Genomic DNA, 15335 nt, shown 5'->3' with positions numbered 1-15335 from the left:
TGTTAGTGGATATTTGGGTTTAGTCAACTTATATGAAAATTTATCTGAATTATACAAATAACAATTTGGATAAAATTTTATGTAGAATTGTAATACCTAGTCACTGGATTAGAAATTTAAAAACCACCAAAACAAACAAGAAAACCCAACCAAGCTTAGCTAGTCCTTTAAAGGCAGTGACTGAAAAAGGCAAAAGTGTATTTTGCAGGCAAATTAGTAGCCTTTTCATCCCTCCTTCACAAAATGCTGGGGAAAAAAACCATGAGCTTGTCTTGTGCCCTGAAAGCTAGCAGGCTTGAGCTGATTCAAAGCAAAAAGAGATATCTTTTCAGGAGTCCTGGTCTTTCATGGGGATTACTTTTCCTGTGCCTTGTTCTCTGTCAGATGGCAAAATACCCCATAAAGTCTTTGACCTTCATGTGATGTCATTTGGGTGAAACTTAATGGTGTGTGATATACAAGGGGTCAGACTAGAGGGTGTAGTTGGGAGAAGGACAATTTGAAAGTAGGCAGAACTAGACAAGTTTATCTTGCATCCCATGTGTATACGGTAGAGTGGGGTATGCTGGAAAACACAGCACAACACACTGAACTTGTTGTGAACCCACTGAACTTCCCTTTCTTTTGTTCCTCAGAAGAAAATACTGTTGTAGTGTAGCTGTCTGGTTAAGCAAAACCAAATAGACTTACTGTTTAAATAAATCTATTTCTGTTTCCTGATTTATATCTAAAACAGTTTTGGTCTTTATTTTACAGGTCTTTTTAGGAAGACTTTCACAAAATTGTTGAGGGAGCCAGTGTTGAAAGATCAGTTGTGAAACACTATTTTCACTAACCCTGGCAGCGATTTTAAATTTCAGTTTCTGTGCCCTCCAAGGAATATTGCTTGAGTTGAGGGAGTGCAATATTTTATATGCAGCTCAGAAAGGAGGTTAAAAGCTTAGAGGGAAACTTAGTTGCTTTTTTTAGCTTTTAAAAATTTGATTGATTTAAAATAAAGTAGTAGTTAATTTAAATAGGTCAACCTCATCTGGCTTTTTGCTATAGCTATAGCCCCAAAGTAGACAAACAGCTTTAGAACTTCTGTTTTTTAGCAGTGAGCTTTTGACAGCTGCGATGCATTTTTGCTTAGGGGGATAGGTCTCACTCATCTGCTCCAAACGAGGGGGCTGAAATGGTTTGGAGTAAATTATCTGACTTCTGGTTTTTTATTTTTCTTTCCTCTTTTGATTACTGCTGTCCCCTTTGTCCTGCACAAAACAACTGCGTAATGCATGTCCCTACTGCAGTCAGCCAGTTCTTTCACATGCATGTTTTCGTGAAATTACCTGCTGCTGGCAGGCACTTGCACTACCAGTGTTTTACGTGCTGAACTCCAGGTTTATATTTCTTCGCCTTTGTCAGACCTTTACAATTAAAAACCTACGTCATTAAAAGAATCAGAAAGCAAATGAACTACAAATTAAAGTTTTACATACAAATGAGATTTGTCATTTTAACTGCTGAGTTTCTGAGAGAATCTCAAAAGTAGATTATTGACATAATGCAGAACCAGTTGTCGATAACATAAATGATTATGGGGATTACAGGTTAAATTTAAAAAGAGGACATTCAGTGCTGTTGAGTCCAGAACACTTTGAAGGTATAGCTAATGTATTTTATTAATGAATTTTGTTTTCAGAAGTGTTGCAGTGACTTATTCATGACTGTGTCACAAGTTTTCATGTCACTTTTTGCGTCTGATGTTGTAATCTGCAGGAGTTTGTTTTGGCCTTGTGGCTGCTGTATTCTGCTGAATAATGATCATGTAGTCACATCTAATGTGAACAATTCTGGTGATGTGCTACTTCATCGGCTCTTTTTATATTGTCGATGGTGTTTTTCTAGGCGTAGAAGTCCATCTGCAGATTGTAGAGTTTAGTATTATTGCAAACATTACAATTTTTGACATACGAAAATTTTATTGGAGAAAAGCAGTGCATGTTTTTATACTGAAGATCACTGTCCGTCAGGATTCCCAAATCACAGGGGGAATTTATTGTCTGCAAAACCTGAGTCTTGCTATGTGAAATTGTGTTGTTGAGATCTTGGTTCATTGGAAACTCAGATGATAATAATAAAAATATTCTGCATTTACTTGCGGCTAAGCGTTGCTTCTTTGATTACGGTTTCCTTTCTCGCTTCTCTATTTTTTGCATCTGGGAGAGATGTGAATATTTCTCTTTGCTGTGCTCTAGCACCCTGTTTATCTACAGAAACAGAGAGGGAACCTACTAATATTTACTGATTTGCTTTTGTATTTTTCCTTTGACCAGTGGACATGGTGAGATGGAACAGATTATGTAGACAGGCCTCTGATAGAACCTTAAGTCTGAAGAAAAAGTTTATAAGATGAGTTGCATAAATAAATGCCTGGAAAAGGAAGATTCTGTGTGAAGCTTTTAATGTGATTCAAACTACTGGTCTTTTGAGAGCCTGGGGACTCTTGCCTCCCACCATAATGAGTCAGCTACAAGCTTTGCAGTGCTATATAGCCACATTCATGATATGGTTAGAGTTAGTTTGTTCTGGGGAAGTTGTGACTCAGTCCCTTTACCAAACATCCTTTTTCGCTAATCCAGAGAAATCTGCCTGTGATTAATTCCTTTTATCCAGCCCAGGTGTCTCATTGATTTCAGGAGTTAGAAGCTATGCCTCTTCTGCCAGCAGGCTCAACCCAAACCAGTGACAAACATTTTCTTTGGATTTCAAAGTTCTATTTGAAAAATAAACACAGAGCATAGTATTAGCATAGTTTGTACCATTGTGAGCTATCCATTTATTAAAGAAGTATCACATAAGCTTTTACTGTCTCTATTTTGGTTTTTTTCCTGTCTTGTGTTATTATGAGGCAACTAAGTAGACTTCAAGTTTTAACAGTATCAGAACTGTTGTAGTAGGTGAGTTTAATTTTCTAGGCAAATAACTACTTCCAAGAAGGCCTGACTATCTAATGACCTGTATGGAAGATATTTCTTAGAATTAGCCTTATAACAGACAAAGCTTTGGTTTCCAAGCTTTTCTTTATCAATACACTTTATTGCTTATTTCAGAATTTGGTATTTGCTTTTACTCAGAAGTGCCATTTCAGGTTTTTGAATTATCAGCCAAGGACTGGTTTTTTTTTTTCTTCTTCCAGGTCCTGTGTAGCTAATTATATTCACAGTAGTGTTTTTGTTTTATTTGTATAGTTTTGTCTTCAGGAGCTAAGGCGGCAGTTTCCTGGGAGCCACAGAGTTAAACGATTAACTGGAATGCGATTTGAAGCTATGGAAAGGTAAAACCTGAGTTTAAAAAAAATGTACTTTCTGTCTGGAAAGGTGCTTGCTATTTCTTAAAAAGCCATTCAGGCACCATGAAAGTACGGCAAAGCAATGCTGGGCAGTTTCTTTATAGAAAATAATGGTGTGCGTGATCATATTATGATGTTTAGATATTTTTATTGCATTTTTACATGTGCTATGCAGCATTACATTTTTGCAATCTTCCCATCAGACTTCATAAATTAAAAAGATCTCTTATTTGACACCATAAGTCATTACAGAGTAAAACACTAGGCACTTTTTTTGGCAAAGTCTGAGGTATACAGAGCAAGAGCAGCATATGAAAATCAGTGCCAGCTTTCTTGTCTTCATTGCTCTCCTATGCATTCTGGCATTTCTCAGGGGTTGGTATTGTGACTGGCGCTGTTTAACATCTTTGTCGGCGACGTGGACAGTGGGATTGAGTGCAGTGTCAACAAGTTTGCCAGCAACACCAAGCTGTGTGGTGTGGTTGACACACTGGAGGGAAGGGATGCCATCCAGAGGGACTTTGACAGGCTTGAGTGGTGGGCCTGTGCTAACCTCATGAAGTTCAACAAGGCCAAGTGCAAGGTCTTGCACATGGGTCGGGGCAATCCCAAGCACAAATACTGGCTAGGAGGAGAAAGGATTGAGGGCAGCCCTGAGGAGAAGGACTTGGGGGTACTGGCAGATGAGAAGCTCAGCATGACCTGGCAATGTGCGCTTGCAGGCCGGAAAGCCACCTGTATCCTGGGCTGCATCAAAACAAATGTGTCCAGCAGAGAGTGCCCCTCTATTCCACTTGCATGAGACCCTACCTGTAGTACTGCGTTCAGTTCTGGGGACTCCAGCATAAGAAGGACATGGACCTGTCAGAGTAAGTCCAGAGGAGGGGTATGAAGGTGATCAGAGGGCTGGAGCACCTCTGCTATGAAGACAGGCTGAGAGAGTTGCGTTTATGCAGCCTGGAGAAGAGAAGATTGCGGGGAGACCTTATAGCAGCCTACCAGTACCTGAAGGGGGCCTACAAGAAAGCTGCAGAAGGACTTTTTACAAGGGCATGTAGTGATAGGACAAGGGGTAATGGTTTTAAACTAAAAGAGGGTAGGTTTAGAATAGATATAAGGAAGAAATTCTTCACTGTGAGGGTGGTGGGGAACTGGACCAGGTTGCCCAGAGAAGCTGAGGATGCCCCATCCCTGGAAGTGTTCAAGGCCAGGCTGGATGGGGCTTTGAGCAACTTGGTTTAGTGGAAGGTGTCCCTGCCCATGGCAGCAGGGTTTGGGACTAGATGATCTTCAGTGTCCCTTCCAAACCAAACTGCTCTGTGATTATATGATCAACATTCTGTTCTAAAGCACTTGTCTTGGGTGTAGAGAAGGACTTCTAGTACATTTGAATGCTAGCAAATCTGTTCCATGCCACATTTTGCATAGAGTTGGTAAGATTTGGAGCATTTGGGCAATCTTGATACAAAGGACCAGAACTTAGAAGTAAACCCTAAATGCTTTTTTAAAAGAATGTATTTAGCAGATGGTCTTCATCCTCTACCTTCTTGCAAAATTAACTTTGAAAATGTTATTTGGTATGAACCACCAATGAATGTCTATTGCTTGGATCTAGAAAAGTGGATAACTGGACTCCACAACTGCAGAAGCAGTCAACTAGCCAACTAGGTGTTCCATATTTCACACTCACTTTATATCAAACACACATTCGTGAAGAATTTCCATTAAACTTAGTTCTCCTTCTGTCTTCACTTGGTATAGGATAGGAAGACAGTGAGAGAATGGCATATTTCTGCCCTTCCTGAAACCTGTTCAGAAGTGCAAAAGATCATAATTCTGTTCAGGCTTATGTGACTACATTGAAGACATTATTGCATGGGAACAGATCTTTGTGGGAGGTGACTGCTGCACAAACATAGTGTTGTTTCAGCAATGATGTGCTATGGAGCCACAGTTTTTGGAGAGTGCTCATAAAAATTCTCGACAGAATGTGTCTGTCAGGTTAGATCCTTGAGATTGGAATATCAGGAGAGCAGAGGCGTTAACAAAAGCTGAGGTTTCATCTTCATAGATTCTCTCCAGAAGTCAGAGGAGAAAGACTTCAGCTCTGGGTTGTCTTGAACAGGAACTCATTTCCAGGTGCTCTAAGCCATGCCCTGAAGAAGCCTGCCTCTCTTCACTGACTATAAATAAAGCCTAGGGAGACTTAAGCTGGAAGGATCACATTTTCAGTTGAAAAAGTGAGCTGCTTGTTAAATTCTGAGTGAATTCTAGGACCTATGAAGGATCTTGCCTTCTCCAGCAGCAAGAGGAAACAGTGAAGAACATCCCTGTAGACTGAGACATCCCTGTAGACACTTGCTAATCAAAAGAATAGTATTCTGGAACTTTACCCTGTAAAGCTGGACCATTGTGTTCAGTCTTGTAAAATATATTTGTTAAAGTAACAACTAACAGAGAACACGAATACATCATTTTACAGCACGCCTGCTCAAGTCTGGAGCAGTCACCTTCTACTCGTTTTTGCTTTTGTGCTTCATTTCACATTTGTTCTCATACCTTATGGTAACTGGACTGGACAGCTGAGCTGTGCAAACGTCAGCAGTGCTTAGGGAGCAGTGAGAGTACGTAAATGGGTGTCCAAGGTGAGAAGGGCATGTGTAACATTAAAATCAGCAGTACCTCTGAAAAACTACTTGTCAAACTACCTGTGAAGACACAAAGTATGCCCTAGTTATGTGGTGATAGCACAACAGCTGTGTAGTCAAATGTATTTTGAATTGAATTATTTCATTTGTCCAGTTTGGGTCCTGTACACAGCTGGCTGAACACACTGATCTGCTTCCCAGAAGGTTTAAAGCATTTATAGCAGCTGAAGTAACTTGTTTCAAGCGTACTTCCAATAGCAGTATTAATTAATACAACCTATGTAGTGATGGTGGAAAGCTTTTTCTTTCAAGATTTGTGGTATTCTCTAGAGATGGACTCTTGTGTGAATCCCCCCAGTTTACTGTATGTGGCTGCTTATATTTTATAAAATCGTAACAGAAGAAACTTACATGAAGTTTTAAATTACAGCAGTGAAGTGAAAAGTCATTATTTTGGATGGCCTTTCAAATTCTGAGGTTTCTGTTTCTTGGGAAAGGTGAAAGGGAGAGTTGGGATGTGATGACTGGACCTATTGGGTACAGAAAAAGAGAGAACAGACAGGAGAGTGAGAAATTGTGTGTAAAATAGATGTTGCTGCTGAAACAGTATTCCATGAAGCAATTACCATGTATTTTTTTAACTTGGTGACATAAAATACCATTGTTCATATTTAGCACTCACTCAAGAGATTTTTCTGTGAATGTAGTCTGCTTAAATGTATTTAGTATAAAAAGTGCAGGAGGGTTATTAACTATTGCAAGGAAAGTCAAAAAGTCAGGAGCTCTGTCTTAGCAGAAATAAATGCGAATAATTTCTTTGAACAGGTATGATGATGCTATCCAGTTATACGATAGAATTTTACAAGAAGATTCAACTAATACGGTAAGTTTAAAAGATTTTTCTGCACTGCAGTAGTTTGTTGTTTGAAATTGTGATTACATTTTGTGGGTTTCACTGTGGAAAAACGTATGTCTGTATTACTGTATTTGGTTCCTTTGGTTTCCTAGTATAATAACCTATGTTACCTTCATTGGAACAAATGAGATTTGTTTCATGATGAGAAGACATAATGCAATACCTGCATAAACACTGAATTTAGAAGACAGGATTATAACTAGCAACTGTTCCAGCAGTTTTAGTAGGGTTTAGATTGGGCTTTTCTGCTTTACCATTTTCCCTGATTATTCAGTATTTAAAGGACCAATATAGTCTGCCACGTGTCTTCTGTGTTCCTAATGTTTAATCTTACTTAAAGATTAAGTATGAATACACTCAGGTAGCGCTTGAGTAGCAGTTGATTTATTGTCTGGGCTACTTTACTAGCTTTTGAATCAAAATGCTGTAAAGCTTGCCAGTCATATAAAACAAAAGCTGAGACAGAATGTACTTTTCTTTTAAGCGTTTTTGGAATACTGTTTGTGTAAGCCACCTTGAGCTATTAGGTGCCAAAATGAAAGTCTAGGGAAACTTGTAGCAATGTATTTTCATGCACTTTTTTTCCACAAAGATGAAACTGGAAATATGCAGAAACTCTGGTGTTTCAAATTTTGATACCATATGTTGCAAAGGCAGTTAATTATTAGTAATTTTTGTCTATTTGAGGGTACGTTTTTGTCTGTGTTACTTGGTTTTGAGGCACTGGTTCTCTTTATTGGGTAAACTTCTATGTAAATGTAGTACTTGGGCTATTGCAGATGTTTTGGCATTCACATGTAAACCTTCCCTGGTACATTATGAACCTCTACCTGTCTTGAGTCAGCTTATTTGATGTGGTCTGCTGTTTAGGAGGGAAAAACCTGCAGAAGCACAGATAACTGGGGTTAACCTAGGGTATGCCAGAGCTGGATATCAATGAAGTGCCATCACTTAAACTAAGTAAAACATTAAAAAGAAACCCACAAAACAACTGAAATCTTAAACAGAACAACAACAATCAAAAAACACCTAAACCTCCAAACCAGAAAAATATGTTCAAGCATCGCGTCTGAAAATTTTAATACTAAGTTAAGCACTCGGATGACAGTGGTAGATTAAAGTCTGTGTCTTTTAGAAGTGATAGAAATCATATTTTTTGTGCAAGGATAAAAATTATTTCAATTCTTCATTCTTATTTTTCACTCTCCCTGGAGCAGTACTACTTGAACTGTGTTTTGCGAGACAAATACAGGTGGTCTGCAGTTGTCCTTTGGAGGTCTGTAGTGTTCTTAAGTAGAAGTTTGAGCACAAGGTGCATAGCTGTCTGCAGTAAATGTTGGTGATTTTATCAGTGTACGTCCCAAAGAGTTTCAGAGAGACTAAGTCTTCAGAGTCACGTTAAAACAAGATGGAACCCACCTACAGTGAAACCACAAGAACAGGGCACCTAGGTGCACATTCGGTGACCTTTGGCTGAAGCCAGTGCAAAATGAAGCACCATATTACAAAGACTTCTGTGGACCACAGATCTTTGAAGTGTGTATTTTTGGCAGTTCTACTCTTCAGCTGTCTCAACATGGCTAACGTCATCTGAGTGGTTTGTTGGATAGTTTTCTGAATCAAAATGATATATTTAAGTAATATGCATGACTTTTACCTAATTTGGATTTCCTCCTTAATAAAATCATAAAGATCCATAAAATGGTAATATTTAGAAGCATGATGTAAATATTAGAACAGCTGCATGATCTATTGGATTTCTTAAGATCTGAGAACAGAACTGGAGTGTTAAATGCAAAGCAAAGGTTCCTTGCTATATAACCATAGAACAGGTTGGCTACACCTTGCATGTGAAGACTGAAAGTTAAATAGCAAGTTTTGATAAATTGTCATGTGCTGATTTCTTTCTTTTACCTGTTAATTATTTCCATGCACACATGTGGCTGCTGTAGGAAAATAAATATTTCAAGATTTTTAAAAAGCAACTGTTGCTGAGTTTGTCTTGGCACTCACCGTACCTTATAGCAATTTCTTCTGGTTTGCTGACACATGGAGTTGCTTATATACATTAAACGTTTTGGCAAGTGCTCTAAGTGAAATGTAGACATTTGTTCACACGAATCATGTAAAAATCATACTTTGCATCAACTGACAGTTTCAAATAGAAGCATGGAAAAAGCTTTTTCAAAAAATTATTTCTTTTAGGCACCTAGCAGACTTTTCCATTATGAAACTTTGAACTCATTATGTAATGGACATTCACATTTTTGGATGAGGTTTTGTTGCATGCAAAACTCTGAAATCAAGATAACAGTAATTATTTTATTTTATTTCTTAGGACAGAATTCAAAGTACTCTTTGTTTTTCAAAGGTGATCATCTCAATGTTTTATCTCACTATGAGCTTACTTGCTGAAAAAGATTATGTATTTGACAATGGAGCAATGTTAATGTTGTCACTTCAGAGATCATGTTTCATTTTTCTATGCATATAGGCATTGAGTAAGAGTCTATCCCTTCTCTAAAGAGTTTAACATTTATGAATGCAATGTGACTCCTGTGAAAAGCACAACTTTTGTGCGTTTTAATAGGATAGGAATGGGAACCTTTTCCATTCTTGTCCATTTTGCTTGAAATGAAGGCTTATTAGAGCTGCAGCTGGCAGACGGCTCGGTTATTAAAGTTGCATAACATTTTCCATAGTAGGGACTTCTTTATTAATGATATTTAATGTAGTATCCAATTGAAAATCTGTATACTAGTGCGGAACAGTGGCTGAGTTGTTTGTAGGTCTTCTCACAGAATGCTAAGTCTGTTTTTCAGAACAGAATGAAGGGGACATTGTTTTTTTAGCAGGATTGGTAGAAAGGACTTTTTTGATTGTTTTTTTGTTGTTAATGTATTTCATTGAGAAATCCTCGTTCTGCTCTGCTTTGGAGAAAAGCCTTGGATACCAAGAGGAAGAGAGCTCTTAGTAGAATGCAGCTTCTATTATACTGTAAGAAAAACACCCAAAGTGGCTAAGTTACAGGCATCTGAAAATCTTCACTTCATGTTCTCAGTAGAGTGTGCTGGAATTTTTATTAAATACATCATCCTAAAATCCCATTTGTACTGAGCATGATCTATTCCAGGCTACAGAGACTAAGCAGGACTTCCCTGCCGTTGCTCCTCATGGCTGTAGGACTGTGGGAGAGGGGCAGAAAGTAGGGAGACTCCTTTCTTTTCTGAGTTGCACCCAAGGGATGAGCAGAAGGGGAAAGAAATCCAGAAGGAACTGCTTGAAAAGAGGAAGAAGCAGAACTGTGATGACCAAAAGAGAGAGGAGCAGGTAGTGTAGGCTAGGTGGTTGATTAGGAGGAGAGGTCAGGTCAGATGTAGCCATGCAGCAGATGGCTTGAAGGGTGGGTAGGAGATCAGAACAGAGGGATTTTTATCATCATTAATGTCTTGGGTTTCTCCCCCTCTTTCCCCCGAAAAAAGAAAAAAAATCACATTTTGCCCTGGGGCACTGTATTTTCTGCTGTCAGTAAATAGCTTTGAGACCTACTGGTGAAATGTTTCTTATTCCCTGTAGTACCTGGTGTGTATTAGTTCTGTCAGTAACTGTTTTAGCTCTAATAGTGAAGACATTTACCACTTGAACGCTGAAAGTAACCAAACTTGTAGTTTTACAAGATGGAATTTCTGTTCTTTCACTAAAGACAACCCAGGTACACTTTGTACCTTCTGGAGATAAGGCTGAATGCTCAACCATGCTACTTAAAAATGCCAGGATCTGCATGCCCTTAAGGACTGGTACTCTTTGGAAGTAGTTATTGTTTAGCAGTATCCTCTGTAAATTCAGATGATACAACAGCTAAACTTTTGATATAATTTTATAGTATGAGGTACCATGCCACATTCAAACTCCAGGCATTTTGAATCATAAGTTGATCTTCACAGCACTCTCGGTATCTTTATTAGTGTTCTGGACACTACAGTGGGGATTATGTTTTGGATGGATTACTTGTGGAAAATTAATTAGGAAATTTGCATGGAGTTGATATATCCATATTTTCTATTCGATATGTAAGTCCTCGTTTCTGGGAATGGGGCTCTTACATAAGAACATTACAAATGGAAGTATGAATGTTTTTTTCTTTCATTTGTCCCACAGCAGCCATGTGAGATGAAACAGTACTGACATTTTATGTATGGAGAGCAGATGAAAGCCCATCTCTGCAAAATTATTTAGGACTTGGTTCCTAAGCAGGCAGTTAGCTATCTGATTGTGCTATTGATTTTAGTTCTGTAATGAATATTAAATTAGTAATTTTTAAACTGAATGTACATGTCTGTATCAGATTAAGTTGAATGCATTTTTGCGTTATTCTACCCTAGCAAAGATTCTGCGTTTGGGAAGCAATTTGAATGGAGACCCATCTATTTTAATTAAAGAGCTAAATATTTTTGTCAGTCAGACTTTTCTTGAGGTGGCCTGTCCAGGAGTGCAAAGAAGATTGATGATAAGAAAAGAAATTTTGTTCATGCGTTCGAGTTGGGTTGGTGTCTAACCCACTCCACTGTCATCCTAGTGCACCTGCAGTTTCTCCTAATGCTTCAACTCAACCATCAAGATTGCAGAGCACTTGGTCAACACCCGGGGAATTTAAGATAAGGCACATAGTTCTGCCTTAATTTTAATCCACAGAAAATCTGGTGTCTTCCATGGGATAATTCTTCTGCTGTTTTTCTTACTGCTTTTTCAACTAAGCTTTTAATACAAGAAGGCACTGTATAGGCTTGCTTAGCTTAGGGCATGTGAATGATAATCTCATTAACTTCATGGGTCTAGTAATATTGTGTGAACAAAAAACTAAAAATAGAATTGTGAGAACAAAGTTGTGTTCTGGGTGAAGCTGTTGTCTTTCAGGGTTTGTAAAATACTTCACTAACAGCTCTGTTGTTTATAGGAGTGTGCAGGAACAAGTGTATGGTCAACAACATGGTCCTATGAAGTTACACTTTCCTTACTAGCTTAAAATGGTTACCCTACTTTGAGGTTCTTTTTATAGCCAAGCTGGGTATGTTTCAGAAGAGGCACAGCAGGTGGTTGAAGACGTGTGGAAATCCAGATACTGAAAGGATTCAGAGCAAAAACTTAGTATCATGTAAATAGGCAGCAATTAGATGTCATGAATATCTGAGTCTATTCTTCCTAGCATGTCGTTCTATAATTGTGCATTACTACCTTCTTGACTATATAGGTGACTTTTTTCCTCCGGTTCCTTATCTCCATCAAATAAAATGAGAATAATGAGACTAGGTCTGAGCACTGGTTATCTGCTTATCATCTGAACAGTGATAGTTTTTTAAAACTTCAGTAGCTGTGCATTCATTTTGAACAGACGAGGGACCTCCCATTATTGCAGATTTGTACATATAGCTACAGGACACTTTAAGTTTCAAAAAGGAGAACTACTCACCAAATTAAGTATCTACTAACAGAGGGAATTTTCGGAGAAGGTGTGTCTGTTTCATTAAATACATGGCTAGCAGTGCCAGGAAAGATGTAACTAGTCCTAAACTTAAGTTTGTATGGTGGTACTTCTAAAGGGAATTGAAAAAGATAGCTTGGCACTGTGTCTGGTACAGGATGGAGTTGGTGAGAGTTGTGTAGAGCTGGAGCTGCTGCTTCAGATAGTCCCTCAAGGAGGCTGGATGATTGAGCTGCAGATGCGCTACATGGATCCTAAAAAAAAAAAGTTTTTTTCTTTTGACAGAGCATCGTTGACCTTTGCTGGGTTGCTTTTGCTTCTTGTTCAATCGTGAAGTGAGAGAGCAGAGTGCATTCCAGCATTTTTCCCATGTTTTACTTTTGTGAGTGTAGCACTTTTAAATGTTGGTGAAGATTTTGTCCCTTGAAATTAAGAACATGAGAACATAAGAACAGCTACACCAGAGTCGTCCCAAAAGTCCATTTTGTTTGTCCTGTTTCTGATAGTGACCAATAGCAAATACTGAAAGAAGTGTGTAAGAAAAGCGCAGTCATACAGTATGCTCTGGTCTCTTTTGCCAGTTTATATTCATCTGCCTGTTACGGTTTTCCTATGCCAGAAGGGGTAACTGGTTTTAATAGCTCTTAATGAAATTTCTGCATTGTTGGTTCTTTTTTTTTTTTTTTAAACTGCTTTTTGAACTTCTATAAATTTGTGTGTGTCTACATCATCTTTCAGGAATGAAATTTCATCATTTGTTCATGGATTGGGGAAATATTCCCCCCCGCCCCAAACCTTCAATCTAACAATTTTATTTGATACCCCTAATTTGTCTGTTATGCTCAACAGTTGTTTTCTGTTCACTTTATTCATGCTCATGATTTTAGGGGTCTTTTGCGTTTTTCTTCCCTATAAGCTGAGAAGTCCTAATCTGTCACAGAATCGTAGAATGGTTTAGGTTGGAAGGGACCTTTAGAGGCCATCTACTCTAACCCTCCTGCAATGAGCAGGGACATCTTCAACTCGATCAGGTTGCTCAGAGCCCCATCTAACCTGACCTTGAATGTTTCCAGCGATGGGGCATCTACCACCTATCTGGGCAACCTGTGCCACTGTTTCACCACCTTCATCATAACAAAGTTCTTCCTTATATCTAAATCTACCCTCTTTTAGTTTAAAACCATTACCCCTTGTCCTATAACTACATGCCCTTGTAAAAAGTCTGTTTCCATCTTTCTTATAAGCCCCCATTAAGTACTGGAAGACCACAATAAGGTCTCCCCAGAGCCTTCTCTTCTCCAGGCTGCATAACCCCAACTCTCTCAGCCTTTCCTCATAGGAGAGGTGTTCCAGCCCTCAGCTTAGTTTTGTGGCCCTCCTCTGGACCCACTCCAACGGGTCCATGTCCTCCTTATGTTGGGGGCCCCAGAGCTGGACGCATAGCCCAGGTGGGGTCTCACCAGAATGGAACAGAGGGGCAGAATCACCTCCCCCGACCTGCTGGCCACGCTGCTTTTGATGCAGCCCAGGATACGGTTGGCCTTCTGGGCTGTGAGCGCACATTGTCAGCTCATGTCCAGGTTTTTGTCCACCAGTACCCCCAAGTCCTTCTCGGCAGGGCTGCTCTCAATCCCTTCATCGCCCAGCCTGTATTCATACCAGGGATTGCCCTTGCCAATGCGCAGCACCTTGTACTTGGACTTGTTGAACCTGGTGATGTTCACATTGGCCCACTTCTTGAGCTTGTCCCGGTCCCTCTGGATGGCATCCCATCCCTCAGGTGTGTCAGCCACACCACTCAGCTTGACATCACCTGCAAACTTGCTGAGGGTGCACTCGATCCCACTGTCTATGTCATTGATGAAGATATTGAACAGTACTGGTCCCAATACGGACACCTGAGGGACACCATTTGTCACTGATCTCATCTGGACATTGAGCTGTTGACTACTACCTGTCCAGGAGTTCATGTTGCTATTCTGTACCCTGAAATTCTGCTGCTGTTCTGAATGTCGGTTCTGGTTTGGTTTTTTTTTTCCTGTATTTGGATGAGGAAGGAGAGGACAGAACTGCAGTCAGTATTAAAAATGCAAGAGCATTATGGAATTTTATAGTGGCAAAGTGATGCCACTGGTGTGTTCTGTAGTTTTTTCTGGTAATTCGGGCATCATAGTGTTGTGGGTTTTGGTTTGTTTAAGACCTCTTCTGAATACTGAAGTGACATTTTATAGAACTGTTTATTGCAACTCCAGCCTGTCCTCCTTAACTGGGCAAATTCAGAGCACTTTGCTGTGATATTAAATTTGTATTGTTTTACCCTTTGTCCAAACCTTTATTTAGATAAATTTCAGGGTCTGTTTTATCATGCTGATGGTCACTGTTGTGAATGCTATTTTTTGCAGTTGGCTTTTGTTCTCTATATTTCAGTAGTTCACAATCATCATGTAACTTTATCACATCACTGTTAATTCCCTTGTTAGATCACTTATGAAGACACTGAGCAGTAATTTTTAGTGCAGGTGACTCTGGGATTCTCAGTGCAGAGAAGTCACTGGTAGACAAGAACTCTTTTCTCCTCTATTTTATATCTTTTGGCTTATTTATTTATCCATGTGAAGTCCTTCCCATGTTACCCTGTGGTGCAGTGTAGGGTCCTTCAGAGGTTTTGGCTTCAGAGCGAGACATGTTGTTAAAATTAGTTTTGAAGTTGAAATTGACTTTTAAATGGATCTTTATTCATCCACAGTCTTGGTGACTCCTTTGAAGAACTCCAGTAGATCTGGGAAGCCGTACTTGGCTCTGCATAAACTGTTCTTACTCGTCTTTGGTATATAGAATCATAGAATTGTTAAGGTTGGAAAAGACCCTTAAGATCATCGAGTCCAGCCACTAACCTGTCACTGCCAAGTCCACCACTAAACCATATCCTCAAGCACCACGTCTATCCTTCTTTTAAATACC

General features: G+C 39.2%; 1 protein-coding gene across 2 annotated transcripts in view; it reads left to right on the top strand.

Moving 5' to 3' along the window:
* EMC2 (ER membrane protein complex subunit 2) overlaps positions 1-15335 on the top strand; it is a 49362-nt gene that overhangs the window by 13361 nt on the left and 20666 nt on the right. For both annotated transcript variants that reach the window (XM_064442230.1, XM_064442231.1), the window contains 2 exons: positions 3231-3316; positions 6805-6862. In XM_064442230.1, coding sequence (XP_064298300.1) covers positions 3231-3316; positions 6805-6862 — 144 coding nt within the window. The remainder of the gene's footprint in view (positions 1-3230; positions 3317-6804; positions 6863-15335) is intronic.

This window comes from Phalacrocorax carbo, chromosome 2 (assembly GCF_963921805.1).
Source record: "Phalacrocorax carbo chromosome 2, bPhaCar2.1, whole genome shotgun sequence".
Classification (NCBI taxonomy): domain Eukaryota; kingdom Metazoa; phylum Chordata; class Aves; order Suliformes; family Phalacrocoracidae; genus Phalacrocorax; species Phalacrocorax carbo.
The sequence above is the reverse complement of the archived record's forward strand: the minus strand, read 5'-3'. Positions and strand labels throughout refer to the sequence as shown.